Raw genomic sequence first — 18,089 nt, 5'->3', positions numbered from 1 at the left:
TTTGTTTACATTTCAGCAGTGAGGACGTGCCGTATGTTGTAGAATCCCACCTGGTAGAGTCAGGTTTAACTAAATGCTTCAACAAAGTAGAGGCTTTTATGTGGTCGGTAACAACAAAGCAAGTACACATGAGCACAACGTGCTCACAAGGTTTGTGACATCCGTTCAGCGTGTACCTGAAGGATGGAATAGTCTAGCAGACTACCCTATGCCATCCCGCAAATAAATACATACTGCGATTTATTTTATTTTTTTTAACCTGCGTGGCTGTGGGTAACATATGTCACAGGCATCTGTTTAACAAAAACATCATTGGCTTGCCAATAGCCTTTTATGACATATCCGTTAAACTGATACCATTATAGCCTATGAGTGATGGATCCACAGAACGAATACCCAATATCCCCATCCCTCACCCATAGACTATAATGGCATCCGTTTAACGAATAAGTCATGACCCCCAGTTCACAATTTACTCGTCCACGGTGAGATACCACTGTTTAAACATAGGCTGCGACACATACAGAACGTATGTATACACGGCAGCTGTTTTTTCTGGCTTATACGTTTAACGTAGGCCAGAAACTTTGTGAATATAGCCTAAGTTGTTCAAAGTTCTGCGACACTGATCACGTGGTGAGTATTATCAAAACTTTAGACTCAAGGCTGACAAATAGAAGATTTGGCCCTTATTCCAATTTGCAGGTGTGTGGGCGAGAAGGAATATAAGTATACTGAACTATTCTGTCACAAGGTCATCGTAGACTCAGCATTATACGTCTATACTAGTATTACAGGGGTTGTCCACGACCTGACAACTGATGACCTATCCACAAGATAGGCCATCAGTATATGATCGGTGGGGGTCCGACCCCCAGACCCCGCACTGATGAGCTGCCGGATGTTTTGAAGGGAATGCAGTAGTTGGAACTGGAAGTAGATCGCTCCGACTACTGCATAGCGGCCGTTCTGAAGATTTTACCGCTATTCCATGACCAGAGCCATCTGCTTCTGGCATGGACGTCCGGTGGCAGCTGATGGTGCAGGGTCCCGGTGTCTAATTCCCACCGATCATATACTGATGACCTACCCCTGTGGATGTCATCAGTTTTCCGGTCATGGACAAACCCTTTAACCCATTTCTATCCTGCCCAGATACAAACCATGCTTCCGCCATTTTATTTTAAAAATTCTCAATGTATTAGCGGTGGTGCAAGTTATTGGCTGTAGTGGTCACGTGCCAGTACCACACATAAATCCCTGCTGTAATGTAAACAAAGAACGGAGGGCCAACTCTTTAAAGGAACGCTCGATCATCTGCTGGTCGTATAGTTTAAAAAATTTCAATATCGTTGTCGGCAGCACATCTCCCTGTGTAGGCAGGGAAACACGCTGCCAACATGATAAAGTATGGGGACGAGCGATCGGAGTAACGACCACTGGACCCCAATTATAGCTCCATGTCACAGGAGCAAACGAGCGCCGATCAACGATGGCTCATTGATCGCCGCTCGCTGCACCGGCCGACTATACATTTTCAGGGCCAATAAGACCAGACCAATGTGAATTGAGTGTCAGCTTCGCTCTGACACTGTCCAATCAGCTACAGACAGTGTCAGGGCGGCTTGCACTGCGTTCTCTCCCGCGAGAACACAGACTGGTGCTCCACTTAGAACAATTAAACAAGTCTACAGATCAACATACTTTATTTCCAATATTTAACCTCTGTGTCTTTTATGATTACTTTATTAAAATACAAGATATCTGGAAGGGAAAATAACCAAGATCAGTACAATTTATATGTACAAATCCAAAAGCTGCAATTTCATTAAATTCTTTAAAAAAAAAAAAAAATGCAGCCCTTGACAATGTTTTATTTTACCATTTATATATTTTCTTTAAAACATTTGATAAGGGGGAATGACATTTTTTGCACACACAACACATTTACAATCAGACCTGTAATAACTTTGCTGCTGAAACGTAGTTTTACTATAGGACAAAATAACGTGTAGACCACAGGTGCGGGGAGGGGGAGTAAGATTCACATTCCAGCTCTGAGATACAAATAGGGGCAATAACTAAAGTGATCCACATTACTTGTATATATTGCATCAAAGCTGTTGTCGGAGATTAGAATAAAGGGTTGTTTCATTTTTTTCCCCCACTAAAACAGCGCCACCCTTTTCAATGGTTTGTGTCTGGTACTGCAGTTTAAACCCATTCAAATTCAGACACTCCCCATGGACAAGAGTGGCTCTGATTCAAGTGGGGGAGTAAGGGGGAAGAGGACCTCTGTCTTTTTTTTTTGTTCTCTATTCTCTTAGAACCCCTTTAAATATTTGCAGACCAGAAAAAGGTTTTATACATGTCTATAGGATTGATTGGTCAGGTCTGCTCGTTTTGAATAGGATCTGTACAGGGCTGTGTACCAATATGCAATCTATACAGACTACAGTAGAAGTGGGTCATTCTAAACTTAAAAAAGGTACTAAAACTGACGCATAACTTGTAATTTAATATAAAGAAAAGTTAACGCCATAGTTTTAATAATTACCTGCAAGTTCTGACTTTCTGCAATTTTTAAGCTGGAGAATTAAAAAAAAAAAAAAAATCTATATTGCTGCACCACTCAAAACAAAAGTTTTACTTCCACAGGTTGTGTGTTTATGATTTCCAGGCATATACCCTAGTTATACTGATGGAAACATTATTAGGCGTGCACTACAATAGGACATTCAAGGAGTTTTAAATCTATTCCTCTGCGTCAAGCCGGAGATAATTTCGGATTTTTCATGAGCTGATTTTATTGCACCAAAATAGGATGGAACCTCACAATTTTACCTTGTAGTACCAAGAGGACGCCATCTGAACAAACCTAAAAGTGTAACGCCACACAAACTATATATGGAAAGGTAAAAAAAAAAAGTCAATATTTAAACTCTTAAGAGCCGTAAATAAATAACTTAATATTTAAAGTTTATTTCAGGTATGGGAATTTTTCCATATGCAATTTAACAGTCACTATTGGGACATTAGGAATCTGTCGATATAATTTTGGGGAAAAATTGTACAAATGGAAAGTTCATATGTTGCAGATTAGTTATGGATCGGACGCTTTGCATTGCAAAGGGTAAAATCCGTGTGTAAAATCTGCAGCGTGTGAACTCAGGTTTATTATAGGATCTAGTAAGATCGGTTTTGACTCCCCAGCCTAAAGAAACCGGTCGGTTGCCATGGGCAACAGCACTGTTTACTTCCACTCAGTTACACGAGTAAGCCTTCATAAGGTTGATCAAAGAATATCAGCAGCAAAATATTAGGAAACTCCACTGATCTTCAGTGCCAGGGACTATGATAAATGTTCATTTTGTAAATGGCCATTCTTGGCGAACCATTTGGCACAACATATTAAGTATTTGAGAATTCTGAATGGTTAGAAGCTGCAGTATCAATGATTTTGTATTGACATTTTTTCTTGTTAAACTCAGGTCCGAACCTCAGGAGAAATTAAGAGAGGAAGTGGAGAAACAAGAACAACTTTACTGACACCAGTACACTTTTATAAGCCTCTCAGTGAACGCAAAAAAAATAATATAGAAATATAAACATTACATGTTTGATAATTTAAAAGAAAGGCAAGATGCAGCATTTCAGCAGCAAAGTGCTTAAAATAAAACAAAAAATATATAATCCAGCACAGTACACAATAGATGGAGACTTCAGAGGAAGTACGGTGTGGTGGTTCTGGGTGGAATAACCCGTTCTGAATCTGGGACAGCACGAAATAGTTTTGGCTCCCGAGTGTTCACATCCTTGAAAACCATAATGGACGCAATGTTGCCACAACGGTAGCAGTAGTTTGGGGCAGACCAGACCGTTACAAGCTTTTCGTCAAACATAAACTTGTAGCCCTCATGTACTAGCTGATGCGCTCGACAGATCAGTTTCAGGTTATTTATGTGCACAAACTGAAAGGCAAAACAAAAAACAAACTTACCGAAAGAAAATATATGTGCCTTATAGAAATTCCTCCATTAGAAAACCATTAAAATTAGGCTCTGGTCACATCTGCGTTGGGGGCCTCGATCACAGATCCAACATAGATTACCAGAGACAATTGCGCAGCATTCTGCGCTATTGAGTCCGGTATAACCACAAACACCGACAGAAAGCCGTCAGAACCCAAAAGAGTCAATGGGTTCTGTCAGCCGCCTGTGGGGTCCGACTACTGGTTTTCCCTTGTTCTACTCCTCTAATGGAGCAGAACAATGAACAGCAGCGACGCAGGTGTGAGCACAGCTTAGCAAGTGAACAGCAACACCTTTTAGTATATTGTCTGCATGGGTATCTACATACATTTTAGCATCCAGAAAACTAAACCGCATTCAATTCAGGGGGCCCAGATGTCGCTGTCATATTACAATAGCGTGAAACCAGCCTAACAAAGTATAAGCTAGAAATATGGAAGCCTGTAAATAGGTCATGTAAATATAGAAGTATTTGTAAGAACTAAACTATACACATTTTGAAAACCTTAAAATACAGTCTGCAAACCGTCTGTAGTATTTGGATTTCAAAGCACAGACATATTTGTTGGCTTGATAAATATTTAAGGACACCACTATTACATTTCAAAAGGTGGAGTCTCACAAAGACGAACCCTTCTTAAATAGAAGCCGGCCAGGCGATCATATTTAGCACCGCAGGTCCGGGTTGTCTCACCATTGCCAATTAGCGATTATCACTAAGGGACTGGCCAAACATCCCAGCTCTGGTGGAGAAATGTAGTATTACACGCTGGCTATTCTAATGAATGACAAACATTTTAATTTATGGACAGGCCAAGCTAGCTATAGCAGCTCTGCATTCTGGCTCGAAGAGGGGGGGGTCCCTAATAAGGCACAAAGAAATGGTTGGTTCTTGGGAGGCACCCCGTGATGTAAAATAGTTTGTGTTTCCTTAGAATTAAAAGCAATACAGGGAGAATCCCCCTTATATGCATGCACGGATAAGGCGCAGGACTTTGAAGATTTCTCATAGATCATAAGCATCAAGGAAACTTCGGGGGGTGGGGGGGGGGGGCGACAAAAATAAAAGTTTAATCACTTCTGCTGGCCATAGATAGTGTCAGCTGAAAATCTGACCAACAACTATCTCCCTAGACTTTCCCATAAACATACATGCAACATGTAGGGAAAGTTTAAAGGGGTTATTCGAGTGGTTACATATTTTTACAAACTGCTGTAAAAGTCCTTAAAAAAATAAAATAATAAATCAGTACTTCACTTCTCTTTACGCCAGCGATCCAGTTCGGATGCTCCAGTGGGCCTCCCAGTGTTTGTTTACATGCGGGCAAACAATCAGATGTCTCAGCGGTCATGCCTTGCAAAACTGGCATTAATGCTCCGCAATGGATGCCATGCCAGGAATATGACACGTCACCGCTGAGGCCTCTGATTGTTTGCATGTGGGCAGCATGTGACCGCTGCAGGTAAACACTGGGAGTTCCACTGGAGCATCAGTACTGGATCTCCAGGGCAAAGCATAAGTTAGTACTGATCGTTTATTTACTTTAGAACATTTGCAAAAAATAAATAAAAATTAAAAAAATTAAAACAACCTGGATAATACCTTCACGCTGCTGCAGCCACGCTGGGGCAATTTATCTCTTGGAAATCTATAGCGTCGTGAAGGTGTCCCCTCGGACTGCTGTCCTCAGACATAAGTTTATCTGTGAATCTCACACAAAATGACAAATTGCACTAACATTTACCTCATTGGTGACCTTTGCTCCAAAGAGCCAACCTGCCCCCCTGGGGCTGATAGCCCAAGTGTCCACATCCTCTGGGTCTGACCACACCAAGTCACAGAATGCTCCTTTGTGAGGAATTTCTTGATTACGTTCAATGGTCCGGATCTGATCCAACGTCTTTATGTCTGGGGACAATCCACCATGTACACAAAGAATTTGCTCATCTATCAACTACGGACAGATAAAAACACCACATTACCATATCTCAACCATACATCTTCCACTCGCACGAGGCCTTCCTATGCACATCCATGCCAGTGTTTGAACCAACCTTTCTGATTCTCAGGGACCACTATGGACCCACCAACTGCCAGGCATCCGGCAGGGGACTATAGTTATTGCACGCCACATTTTCAGCATTTCCTGATCACATGATGCCGGATTGAAGGACTTTTGCCTTTTATTTTAAAACATTATAAAAACTACCATAACCAGAATAAATATCAAAATGTTCTACATCTGATAAAAGCTCTAAAATAATAAAAAGCCTTGTGGCTGCCCTGACAAAATTTCCATTCCTCCAGTTTTAAAGGGGTTGTCAGACTCACATTTTAACAAAAAAAACCTGGATAAAAAAATATAACTAAATGGATGACATTATATCGTGTTGTTACATCACTATAGACGCAACATACGATTTTTAAAGGAAAACCCCTTTAAACATATTTTACAAAATAAAAAAAGTGGTGAAAATTGTCAACATGGATACTTACAGCTGCTACCGTCAGCATATCAAACACCTTGGTACAGTACCGCCATGCGTTGGCATTTCCATATTTCGTTTGGCACTCGTCTAAAAGAAAGAAACATGATCACTTAGAAGTACACATAAAATGGCCCAGTGGTTGTCAAACTGCGGCTCTTTGGGTGTTTAGTCAGAACTTAGTTTTTTTGTAAGTAATAGCTCGTCCAGCATGCAGACAATAGTAAATTCACAACAGCCAAAGAGAAAAAAACGCTGCTCACCACCGCAGGTTATCAGCACGTACAACCACAAACCAAGACGGATACAACAAACACCAACTATGACACTAATGCGTCACTCTTCCCTCTGTTCTATGGAGAATGATCCTGATAAACAAGCACCTTTACTGGCGCTGAAACTACGAAGGATCAAATGGACCATTTGTATATTACAGGTTAGATACTGCAGTAACGTAATACAGTACATAAATAGGGCACTTCTACTTTATAAAAAAATATATATATATTAAAAAAAAAAAGGCTGTGAGTGTAATATTGCTTGCTAGGTGTAATACATACTGATCACTTTAGTAGAGATGTTATTTATTGTCAGCTGAACTGACAGCTTTGCTCTGACAGCGGCTCCTGTGCACCTCTAACACACAGGATAACCCTAATAACGATCACATCTTCATGAACTTGGATGTGATCTCTATAAGGGCTCGTCCACACATAGCGGAATTGCCGCGTTTCTTCTGGCCGGAAAAAAACGCAGCAGAATACAGTAGCAGCATAGTGGATGAGATTTAACAAACCTCATCCATGCGCTGCGTAAAAATTTCAAGCAGAAATTGACCTGCGGTGCGCATTTTTCGGACTGCAGCAAGTCAATTCCTGCTGCGGAAAGTGGCCAGAAATACTGCGTTTTTCTGCAGCATTCCGTCGATCTGCAGAAAAACGCAGTAACTCTGGACACTTTCCGCAGCAGGAATGGACATGCTGCAGTCCGAAAAATACGCACCGCAGGTCAATTTCTGAAGGTTTGTTAAATCTCATCCACTATGCTGCTACTGTATTCTGCTGTGTTTTTTCCGGCTGGAAGAAACGTGGCAATTCCGCTACGTGTGGACGAGCCCTAATAGAGATCACATCTAAGTTCCGTTGTGTGTCGACAAGCTCGGGTTATCTTGTGTGTTAGGGTACGTTCACACGACAGCGTCCGTAACGGCTGAAATTACGGGGATGTTTTCAGGAGAAAACATCCCCGTAATTTCAGCCGTAACGCCATGTGCAGGCACTTGAACGCTGCGTCCATTACGGACGTAATTGGCGCTGCTTTTCATTGGAGTCAATGAATAACAGCTCCAATTACTCCCCAAGAAGTGACAGCTCACTTCTTTGACACGGGCGTCTATTTACGCGCCGTCTTTTGACAGCAGCGCGTAAATATACGCCTCGTGTGAACAGAAACGTCAGCCCATTGCTTTCAATGGGCAGATGTTTGTCAACGCTATCGAGGCGCATTTTTCGGACGTAATTCGGGGCAAAAACGCCCGAATTACGTCCGTAATTAGTGTGTGTGAACATACCCTTAGACACACAGGAGCCGCTCTCAGCTGAGCCGTCAGTTACATACATTCAATAAAAAGGTTTTTTACAGCCTTTTTAAATCATTTCTGGGTCAAAGGTTATTACTTTTAGGTTAGTCCTCATTGTCCGTATTAATTTATGATGGGGACGTTGATTGTGGGTTAATATATACAGGATTAGATCTACGGTGTACAAATAAAAAACAAGACAACTTACCATAGAATCCATATACTTGTGTGATTTGTCTACTCTCGTGATTTCCCCTCAGCAGCGTAATGCGGTCGGGCCACTTGGCTTTCAGAGCAAGAAGGTAGGTGAATGTTTCCAGGCTGTAATACCCTCTGTCTACAAAGTCTCCCTGTAAAATGTACCAGAGTATTTAGTTTGCTGCACGTCACTATTAGGCCAGTTACACACACACCGTTTATGTGTCAGTTTTCGGCTGAGCCAAACACAGAAGTGGACACAAAAGAAGGGAGATGTATCAATCTTTTCTTTATACCTTTCATTACTTTAGGATCCAATTCTAGCTTTGGCTCAAAAAACTGAGCCAAAAACTGGCACAAAAATTGCATCAAAACGGAGTGTGTGATCTCGGCCTTAGGTTGGTTTCACATATGCAGTTTTTGATGCAGTCTCTTAGCCAAACACAGGAGTGGATACCAAAAAGAGGAGAAGTGTCCGTCTTTTCCTTTCTCTATGATCCACTTGTGACCTTGGCATAAAAAAAAAATGACATGTGTGATCCTGCCTTAACTCTGTTATATCTATATTGTTTTTTAAAAAAACATTTTTTTTACGCTTCTGGTGGTGGGTTTGTTCTTGTACAGGAGTTTTTCCTGACGTTTTCCTAAATTACATTGAGGAGCCTATGGAGAAAAACGCCATACAAAGAGCATGCTGCGTTTCAATAAGAACGCTACTGACCGCCCCCCAAAAAACAAAAACCCTGAAAGCAGTGTAAACCAGCCTAAGGCTATGTTCACACGGAGTATTTTGGGGGAGGAATATCTGCCTCAAAGTTCCAAACGGAATTTTGAGGCAGATATTCCTCCCCCAAAATACTCCGTGTGAACAGCAATTATCGCGCCGTTTTTCGCCCGCGGCCATTGAGCGCCGCGGGCATAAAACAGCGAGATATACGCTTTCTCCTGCCTCCCATTGAAGTCAATGGGAGGTCGGAGGCGGAAGCGCCCGAAGATAGGGCATGTCGCTTCTTTTTCCCGCGAGGCAGTTTTACTGCTCGCGGGAAAAAGACGCCGACGCCTCCCATTGAAATCAATGGGAGGCGTTCTCGGGCCGTTTCTGCCGAGTTTTGCGAAGCGGTTTCCGCGTCAAAAAACCCCGTGTGAACATAGCCTTAAGCAGGCAAAAAAATAGCCACAGCACATTCAGCTTTTAAAAGCTCAAACAAGATATACGAGTTATGAATCTTTTCCCACAAAACGATCAACCTGCTCAGCTCCTCCTGCTCTACATCATGCTGCCCGCAGGTCACGAGTGATAGGTTTGTTGCATTGGCCCACTGTTAGCCCTTTGTAGCGGACCTGACGACTTACCATGAATATGTAATTTGTGTCAGGGACTTGTCCTCCAGTTCGGAAGAGTTCACACAGATCATAAAACTGGAAAGCATAAAATATTATCAACTAATTGCATTCTCAAAACAAACAATCCACTATAAAACAAAACAACAATCCAGGTTCATTCACTACGTTTAGCCTAAATGTGTACATAGGGCCCCATTAGACCGACAGAGGCCAAAAGATTATCCTGTTGTCCCCCGTCGGGCTGGTATAGTAGAACACACTTCCCATCCCGAGGGAACCCTTTAAAAACCTGTCTACTGTGTGGTATCCGGTTTTTTTGTTAAACATAGGAGTCTATGGGTGACGTATGCCACTGTATGGCATACATCACATACGTTTAATGTATACGTCATGGGCTTTCAATAGAATTTCACGACGTACCCACTAAACCGATACCAATGTAGCCTGTAGGCGACTTTTTTGTAAATATGAAACAAAGTAGCAGACTACGCTATACAATACAACTAAACCCAGTAAAAAAAAAATATAATATACTGCGTATTTTAACATAGCTTTTGATGAGGTTTACGTTAAACTAATACCATTATAGTCTAGAGCCCACAGACTATAATGGTAGCCGGTTGACAAATACATCATAAACACTCATGACATATCCATTTAAGTCTCTGATAGTCCCTGTTATGGGTCACAAATGTCATAAATGCATTCTGTTTTTTTTTTATCATATTGCTTTTAGTATGATATGAACATAAATTTTATTTATTTGTGTTCTACTTTTTTCTTACTTTTACTTCTCTATGGGGGCTGCCATTTTTTTTTAATCTCTGTATGTGTCGATTAACGACACATACAGAGATGGAATACGGCACATACATCCCCATAGAGAATGCGAACGAGAGCCGTTCCATTCACTGCAGCGTACGCCGTCTGTGTGGGTACGGCGCATGCACCGCTCCCACACAGACCAAAACGAAACTCGTTAGCAGAGCGAAATCCGGCGCCGTTTTCATGAGTAGCGGAAGCCGCTGCCGGACAGTAAGAGGACTTCCGGCCGCGGCTTCCGGCCATATGTTCAAGGAAGCGAAGACGCAAGGAAGAGGAGCGGAGGCGGCAGGACAAGATAATTTAGGTTTGTGTATGTGATGTGTGTATTATGTTCGTGTTATACTGTCTGCTTAGCCCTGTATCTAATCCTCCTACACTGTGTAGTCGCTCAGAAAATGGCGGCAAACTGTGTAGAAGGTTTGAAGATTCAAACCCTTCCTTCTCCTGGCACTAGCCAGAAGAAGGGAGGGGGGATTGTGAGGACACTAGAGGAGAGTGTGTCTACCCCAAATTTGCAGCATAAAGCAATGAGCTGCTTTACCACATTGACCATGCTGCAATTTTGGGAACTGCTTTTTTTTTTAAGAATTGCTTTTAGTAGGTCATTAAAATAAATTTTATTTATTTGTGTTTTTGTGTTGTACTTTTTTCTTTAATCTTTCTTTTACTTCTCTATGGGGGCTGCCATTTTTTTTTTCATCTCTGTATGTGTCGATTAACGACACATACAGAGATGGAATACGGCACATACATCCCAAGAGAGAATGCGAACGGGAGCCGTTCCATTCACTATAGCGTACGCCGTCTGTGTGGGAACAGCGCATGCGCTGCTCCCACACAGACCAAAAGGAAAGTCTTCGGCGCCATTTTCATGTGGACCGGAAGCCGCGGCCGGACAATAAGACGACTACTTCCGGTCGCGGCTTCCGGCCATATGTTCAGACGCAAGGACTAGCAGCGGAGGCAACGACGGCAGGAGCAGGTAAGTTATGTTTGTGTATGTGATGTGTGTGTATGTTCGTGTTATACTGTGTGATTACCACTGTATCTAATCCTCCTACACTGTGCATTCGCTCAAAAAATGGCGGAACACAATGTAGGAGGTTTGAACATTCAACCCCCTCCTTTATCCTGGCACTAGCCAGGATAAAGGAGTGGGGATTGTGTGAGGACACTAGAGCGAGTGTTGTGAATTTTGCAGCATAAAGCAATGAGGTTGCTTTACCACATGCCAATGCTGCAATTTTGGGAATTGCTCCCTCTAGTGACCAGCACATGGAAATGTTATATATTAGAATCTAATTTATAATATTTCCTGACTTGTGAAAAAATTAGAACAATGAGTAATCATTTATACACTAACTGTTTATCTAAAAAAAAAAAAAAAATTCTAGCGACACATTCCCTTTAAACACATAGTTATCGTGCTAGAAGGTATCTCACAACTCCCAACAGTTAAGAATCATGGCTGTATAGAATAAGCACAGAGTATGTCGAATTACATTTAAAACATTACTGACATTGTGTTACATTGTAGGAGGAGACAGAGCTACAGTGATAGAAGAAGTTCTCTCACTAGTTTCCACTAAACAGGGGAAGTGATTTGTACAATAGAGATTGACACTAAGGTCTCACGCACACGACCGTAGCCATGTGCACGGCCGTGATTTTCGGGTGGGCCAACTGCGGACTGTCACCCACAAATCGCTGGCCGTTCATTATTTTCTGAGCATGGACCGCAGAACACGGCCGTAATAAGACATGTCCGTTCTTTCTGCGGTCCAGGCTCCTGGGCCATGCACGGACCGTTGCATGTGCCCATAGAAATGAATGGGGCCTCAATTCTCCCATGGATTTTTCTGGGGATTCGCGGCCGCTAAAGCACGTTCGTGTGCATGGGGCCTCAGGGTCAGGGTCAGTTCTCACGATGCGTAAATACTGCAGATTTTCCACAACGGAATTTGATGCGGAAAATCTGCAGCAAAAACAGTAGCAGCAAAGTGGATGAGAAAACAAATCTCACCCACACGCTGCTTAAATACGGAGCGGAAAAACGCTCAGAAATTGAGCTGCAGTGCGGAATTTTATTCAGCAGCATGTCAATTGTATTTGCATAAACGCTGCCTAGCAGTTGTTGCGTTTTTTTGCGGTGGGTTCACAGCAATTCCGCTGCAAAAAACGCAACTCAGAAGAAAAAAATTAAATCTTCCTTCAGGCCGGCCTCCTGGGATGACATTTCATCTCATGTGACCGCTGCAGCCAATCACAGGTTGTAGCGGAAGTCACATGGGATGAAATTTCATCCCAAGAGGCTGGCATGGATGACGTCAGAGGGTCAGCCTCCTGGAATGACAGGCTGCAGCGGTCTCCTGGGATGAAACGTCGTCCCAGTAGGCCGGCCTGCCAGCAGGTCGGCTAGGTGCTGCCGTTTTCCGCAGTGGACATCCGGGCGAAAAACTGCACCAGTTTGGTGCAGTTTTTCGCTGTAATTCCCTGCGGCGCACAAGGCGGATACGCTGCGTGCTTTTACGCAGCGTATCTGCCCCATGTGAACTCAGCCTTATAGATCATCCCTCATACCACTCATTTGTTTGGTTTTCTCTGTTCCATGACCAATGACCCATGTGATCCAGTTTCTCATAGTCAGGAGGGGTCTCCAATTGTCTATAACACATTCTACGATGTATGAAAATACTTTGGAAATAGTTTTTTAGTAAATCCACATTTATATCAGTGACGTGAAATCCAGCTTTATCATCATGTTATCCTTTTGAGATCGTAGAGACTTTGTCATAGCACTCGAGAAGCCGACACCACAAAGTGTAATATACTTTAGAGTTACCACTTCCTTTCCTTCTTGTATACGTGTATCATCAGTATATTAAATGTACCTGTCCATGTATATCTCCGCAGACTGTAACTGGAGTAGATACGGGCTGAACATTTGACTCTTCCAGCAGCAGATCACAAACATAATCGCATAAACGCTGCATGAAGAAAGAAAGAGAAAGTTTAATTTGGTATGTCGGAACAGAAATATATACATAAAGATTTCACATACAAAAGTTTAGTGATTTAGTAAATGCATTGTATTACTTTTGTACTTATCCAAAGTTAAAGATGGTATTATACCCCAGAGCTGCATTCACAGTTCTGTAGGTTTCAGAGCAGAAATCACCCAGCATTCCCTGTGAACTGCACTCTGGCAAGTGTAATTTTACAACTGCACTGTATAGTTATCTGAAAAAAGTAACTGTTTCACAGCATTAGTGGAGCTCAACTAGATGTCAGGGTTGTATTAATCAATAAGCTTGTCAAATGTTTCAAGATAAGAAGAACTGTAAATGCAGCGCTCATAAGACCATTCATTTATTTACCGAGCGTTCCTATTTTATATTATGTACAAAGAGGAGGGAAGGGTAGCAAAAATGTCTGTCCGTAATTGACATTGACCCAGTTACTAAAACTAGAATTATAATTTTTTTCACACCAGTCTAAGTAAAGGAGGTAGTTGCAAATCTTCACCTGCACCAGAAATCTGCGCCATAACATTTTTAACTGCAATATATTGGACTTTAAATTATGTCTCCTTGGAGACCACGCCGACTTTTCTAGTCTTTTTCCAAATTTGATTAGTAACGAGAAAAGTTGCAAATTTGAAACACAAATTTTTTGGACGCCATATTTGCAACCTTTTTTGGCATAGTTAGGCAGTTCTAAATCAGCCCTATGCGTCTCCATGGTTACAGACTACAAACAAACCCTGTGTAGTCTGATACTGCAGTCACATGTAGTCCATCTGAAGAGAGAACATCGGACGCTTTGAAATGCCAACATCATGTTCTTTGTCTTCAGGGCCTGATCTGCCACTCATTAGTAAAGCGCCGGCTGCATCACATCATGCTAGACACAAATTTTATGTGTTGCAATACTAAGCTGTGCTGCCGCACTGCTTAGTATCGAAATACATGAATTCACGGTATTGAACTGTTTTAGCGTGCACCGCATTAAAAATAGTATTGATATTTCGATGCATCTTGCACCCCCAGCTTAGGGTCAATTATAATTCTATTGGATAGTACAAGGACATTATTATTGTCAAATTGCACCATGTGTAAAGCACCAGAGGTTTTTCCCTGAAACATTGCGACAATCTTATGTTATCTGACCATTCATCATTAAATATAATATAACCTTTTATTTCTTGCCTTGATTTGAAACAAATACTACAATAATGCAACATTTTTAACAGATTTCCTAAAAAAGTGGAAGGCGAAAGAATACAGAATGACAAAACTGGATTCTGCAGAACATCAGCTGCAATCCATAGGTATACATTGAGTTGCACGTACATGCCATTTTCATGATCATGGGTCACATGACATAGCTTTGATCTCTCCACATGTGATCTCTCGCCCGGACATCGGCCGTGGAGACACGTTCCTGCACACTGGGCGGTAGAGGTGTCGTGGAAACTGCACAACGACCGGAGAGCATAACGTAAGCATGGGCAAATTCTGATTAATAAAGTACCCATGCACGATACTCTCCAGGCATTGTGCGGTCGCCACGAAACTGTGCCACCTAGAATGCAGGAGCGACTCTCCATGCCCTTTAAGACAAGTGGAAGTACACTTGAAAGCTGACGTTAAGATCCGTTCCGTCACTATTGGCCATGGAAACCTGACAGACCCATTACCCGTCAGGATCTGTCATGGCTCTTGAAATATTAGATAAGATGACGCCAGTATAAAAAGAGCCTGGATAATATATGTTGCTTGCAGGACACATGCAATTTGTCCAGCAGTTCTTAGAATGGAGTCACATGCGGCAGATTTAGATTCAGAAAATCAGTTCCATTCATCTAAACTGAATTTGCAGATATCCACGCACCTTCTGCAGAACCAACCACATTTAGATGAATGGAACTAATTTTTAGTTGTAAAAAATTTCTGCAACAAAATCTGTTGTGTGTGACTGCACCCTTAAAGAGGCTCTGACACCACATTATAAGTACCCTATCTCCTACATAAGGAGATGGGCGCTGTAATGTAGGTGACAGTAATGCTTTTTATTTTTTTTAAAACGATCTATTTTTACCACTTTATTAGCAATTTTAGATTTATGCTAATGAGTTGCTTAATGCCCAAGTGGGCGTATTTTTACTAATGGCCAAGTGGGCGTTGTACAGAGGAGTGTATGACGCTGACCAATCAGCCTCATGCACTCCTCTCCATTCATTTAGGCAGCGCATAGTGATCCTTTTAGATCCTTATGTGCGGTCTTATACTAACACGTTAACAATACTGAGGTGTTTAGACAGTGAATAGACATTCCACGGGACGTCTATTCACAATCTCTGCACTTCGTTACTGTTTCTATGGTAGTTACAGCAGAGGAAGCGTGATCTCGTTGTAACCTGTCATTTACAGCGAGATCTCGCGAGATTACGCGTCCTCTGCTGTAACTACCACAGACAGAGTAACGATGTGCAGGGATTGTGAATAGACATCCCGTGGAATGTCTATTCACTGTCTAAACACTTCAGTATTGTTAATGTGTTAGTATAAGGCCGGATTTACACGAGCATGTGCGTTTTGAGCACGCAAAAAACGCTACGTTTTGCGTGCGCAAAAGGCACTTAAGAGCTCCGTGTGTCATGTTCATATGGTGCGCGGCTGTGTGCTTTTCGCGCAGCCGCCATCATAAATGACACTACGTTTGGACGTTTATAAACAGAAAAGCACATAGTTTACATTATTTTTTTTACTGCTGTTGCGTGAACAACGCGCGTCCCACGGAAGTGCTTCCGTGTGGTGTGCGTGATTTTCACGCACCCATTGACTTCAATGGGTGCGTGATGCGCGAAAAACGCTGAAATATAGAACGTGTCGTGAGTTTTACGCAGCGGACTCACGCTGCGCAAAAATCACGGACAGTCTGCACTGCACCATAGACTTGCATAGGTCCGTGCGACCCGCGTGAAATTCACGCGGGTTGCATGAACGCAAATCACGTTTGTGTAAATCCGCCCTAAGACGGCACATAAGGATCTAGCAGGATCCCTATGTGCTGAGTAAATGAATGGAGAGAAGTGTATGATGCTGATTGGTCACTGTTTGGTCAGCGTCATACACTTCTCTCCACAACGCCCACTTGGTCTAAAGTAAAAACACGCCCACTTGGGCATTAAGCAACTCATTAGCATAAATCTAAAATCGCTAATAAAGTGGTAAAAATAGATCGTTTTTTAAAAATAAAATAAAAAGCACTGCGGTCACCTACATTATAGTGCTGATCTCCTTATGTAGGAGACAGGCCACTTATAATGTGGTGACAGAGCCTCTTTAGGGCTTGTCCATACACAACAGAATTGCAATTTTCTGCAGTAACTACGTTGAAAGTCAAGGACTTTCCGCTGCGGCAAAAACGCACAATTTCCTACGGTTCTTACAGCAGAAGATGGTGCGGAAATTGCTGCATTTTCCCCAATGTCGTTAGGAGATGGAGACATCAGAAAAACGCAGCAACTCTGGACACTTTCCATAGCAGGAATGGACATACTGCAGTCCTAAAAATACGCACCGCAGGTCAATTTTTGGTCGGAAATCTTACGCAGCGCGTGGATGAGATTTGTTAAATTTCATCCACTTTGCTGGTACTGTATTCTGCTGCATATTTTCCGGCCGGAAAGAACACCGCAATTCCGGAGCGCGTGGACGAGCCCTTAGGGCTTTGTCCACACGTAGCGGAATTGCTGCGTATTTTCTGTCCGGGATTGCGGACAGAAAACACGCAGCAGAATACAGTAGCAGCAAAGTGGATGAGATTTAACAAATCTCATCCACGCGCTGCGTAAGATTATCAACCAGAAATTGAACTGCGGTGCTTATTTTTCGGATCTCAGCATGTCAATTCCTCCACTGGAAAGTGGACTGAGTTGCTGCGTTTTTCAGAGATTTCACCATCTCCCAACATTGAGAAAAACGCAGCAAAATCTGCATCACTTTCTGCAGTAAAAAACGCAGGAAATGGTGCAGTTTTTCTGCAGCAGAGATCCTACTAGCCTGCTACAGTGTGCCAGCAGATTGCTATAAGGGGTTGTCAAATAATAATAATAGTAACTGTGCCACATTGAATAGCGCTAATAAACAATGTAATCAATAATTTTTTTTAGCAAAACGCTATAATATCTACAATTTTAATATCCTGACATGGATGTATCATCGTGACAGGGCTATCATGGTCATTGGAGACACCGATATATATATATATATATATATATGGTGGCAGTGGGTGTGCCTGGCAAGTGATGTGCCAGGCAGAACATGCCCCCTGACACAGGGATAACATGGACAGATCCCGAATAAACTTTGCTCCGATAGGACAACTCTCCGCCATTTCTCGACTATACACAACGTTATCTCAGTGACTGCTCACCTTCAGGTCATTCTCGGGTAAATACTTGCACTGCCTAGCGATTTCCACGTACTTATCCAGGTCCAGGGGCGCCATTTTGCGTAAGGCTGTAACTGTTAGGGCGGGAGGCACCGGGAGAACGTCACTTCCGGCCCGGAGCACCTTCCTCACTTCTTGGAGAGTAATGAAGACGGAAATGCGATTTT

At 42.4% G+C, this 18,089-nt stretch overlaps 1 protein-coding gene across 1 annotated transcript; it reads right to left on the bottom strand.

Moving 5' to 3' along the window:
• Positions 1-1,856: 1,856 nt before the first annotated feature.
• PPP6C (protein phosphatase 6 catalytic subunit) lies at positions 1,857-18,079 on the bottom strand. The gene is made up of 7 exons (XM_075835493.1): positions 17,905-18,079; positions 13,356-13,451; positions 9,649-9,714; positions 8,306-8,447; positions 6,529-6,608; positions 5,777-5,986; positions 1,857-3,971 (listed from the first exon to the last, which is right to left on the bottom strand). The coding sequence occupies exons 1-7, from the start codon at positions 17,977-17,979 to the stop codon at positions 3,723-3,725; spliced, it is 918 nt and encodes a 305-aa protein (XP_075691608.1). The 5' UTR covers positions 17,980-18,079; the 3' UTR covers positions 1,857-3,722.
• Positions 18,080-18,089: the final 10 nt, after the last annotated feature.

This window comes from Rhinoderma darwinii, chromosome 8 (genome assembly GCF_050947455.1).
Source record: "Rhinoderma darwinii isolate aRhiDar2 chromosome 8, aRhiDar2.hap1, whole genome shotgun sequence".
Classification (NCBI taxonomy): domain Eukaryota; kingdom Metazoa; phylum Chordata; class Amphibia; order Anura; family Rhinodermatidae; genus Rhinoderma; species Rhinoderma darwinii.
Note: the sequence above shows the minus strand (reverse complement) of the source record. Positions and strands in the feature narration are given on the sequence as shown.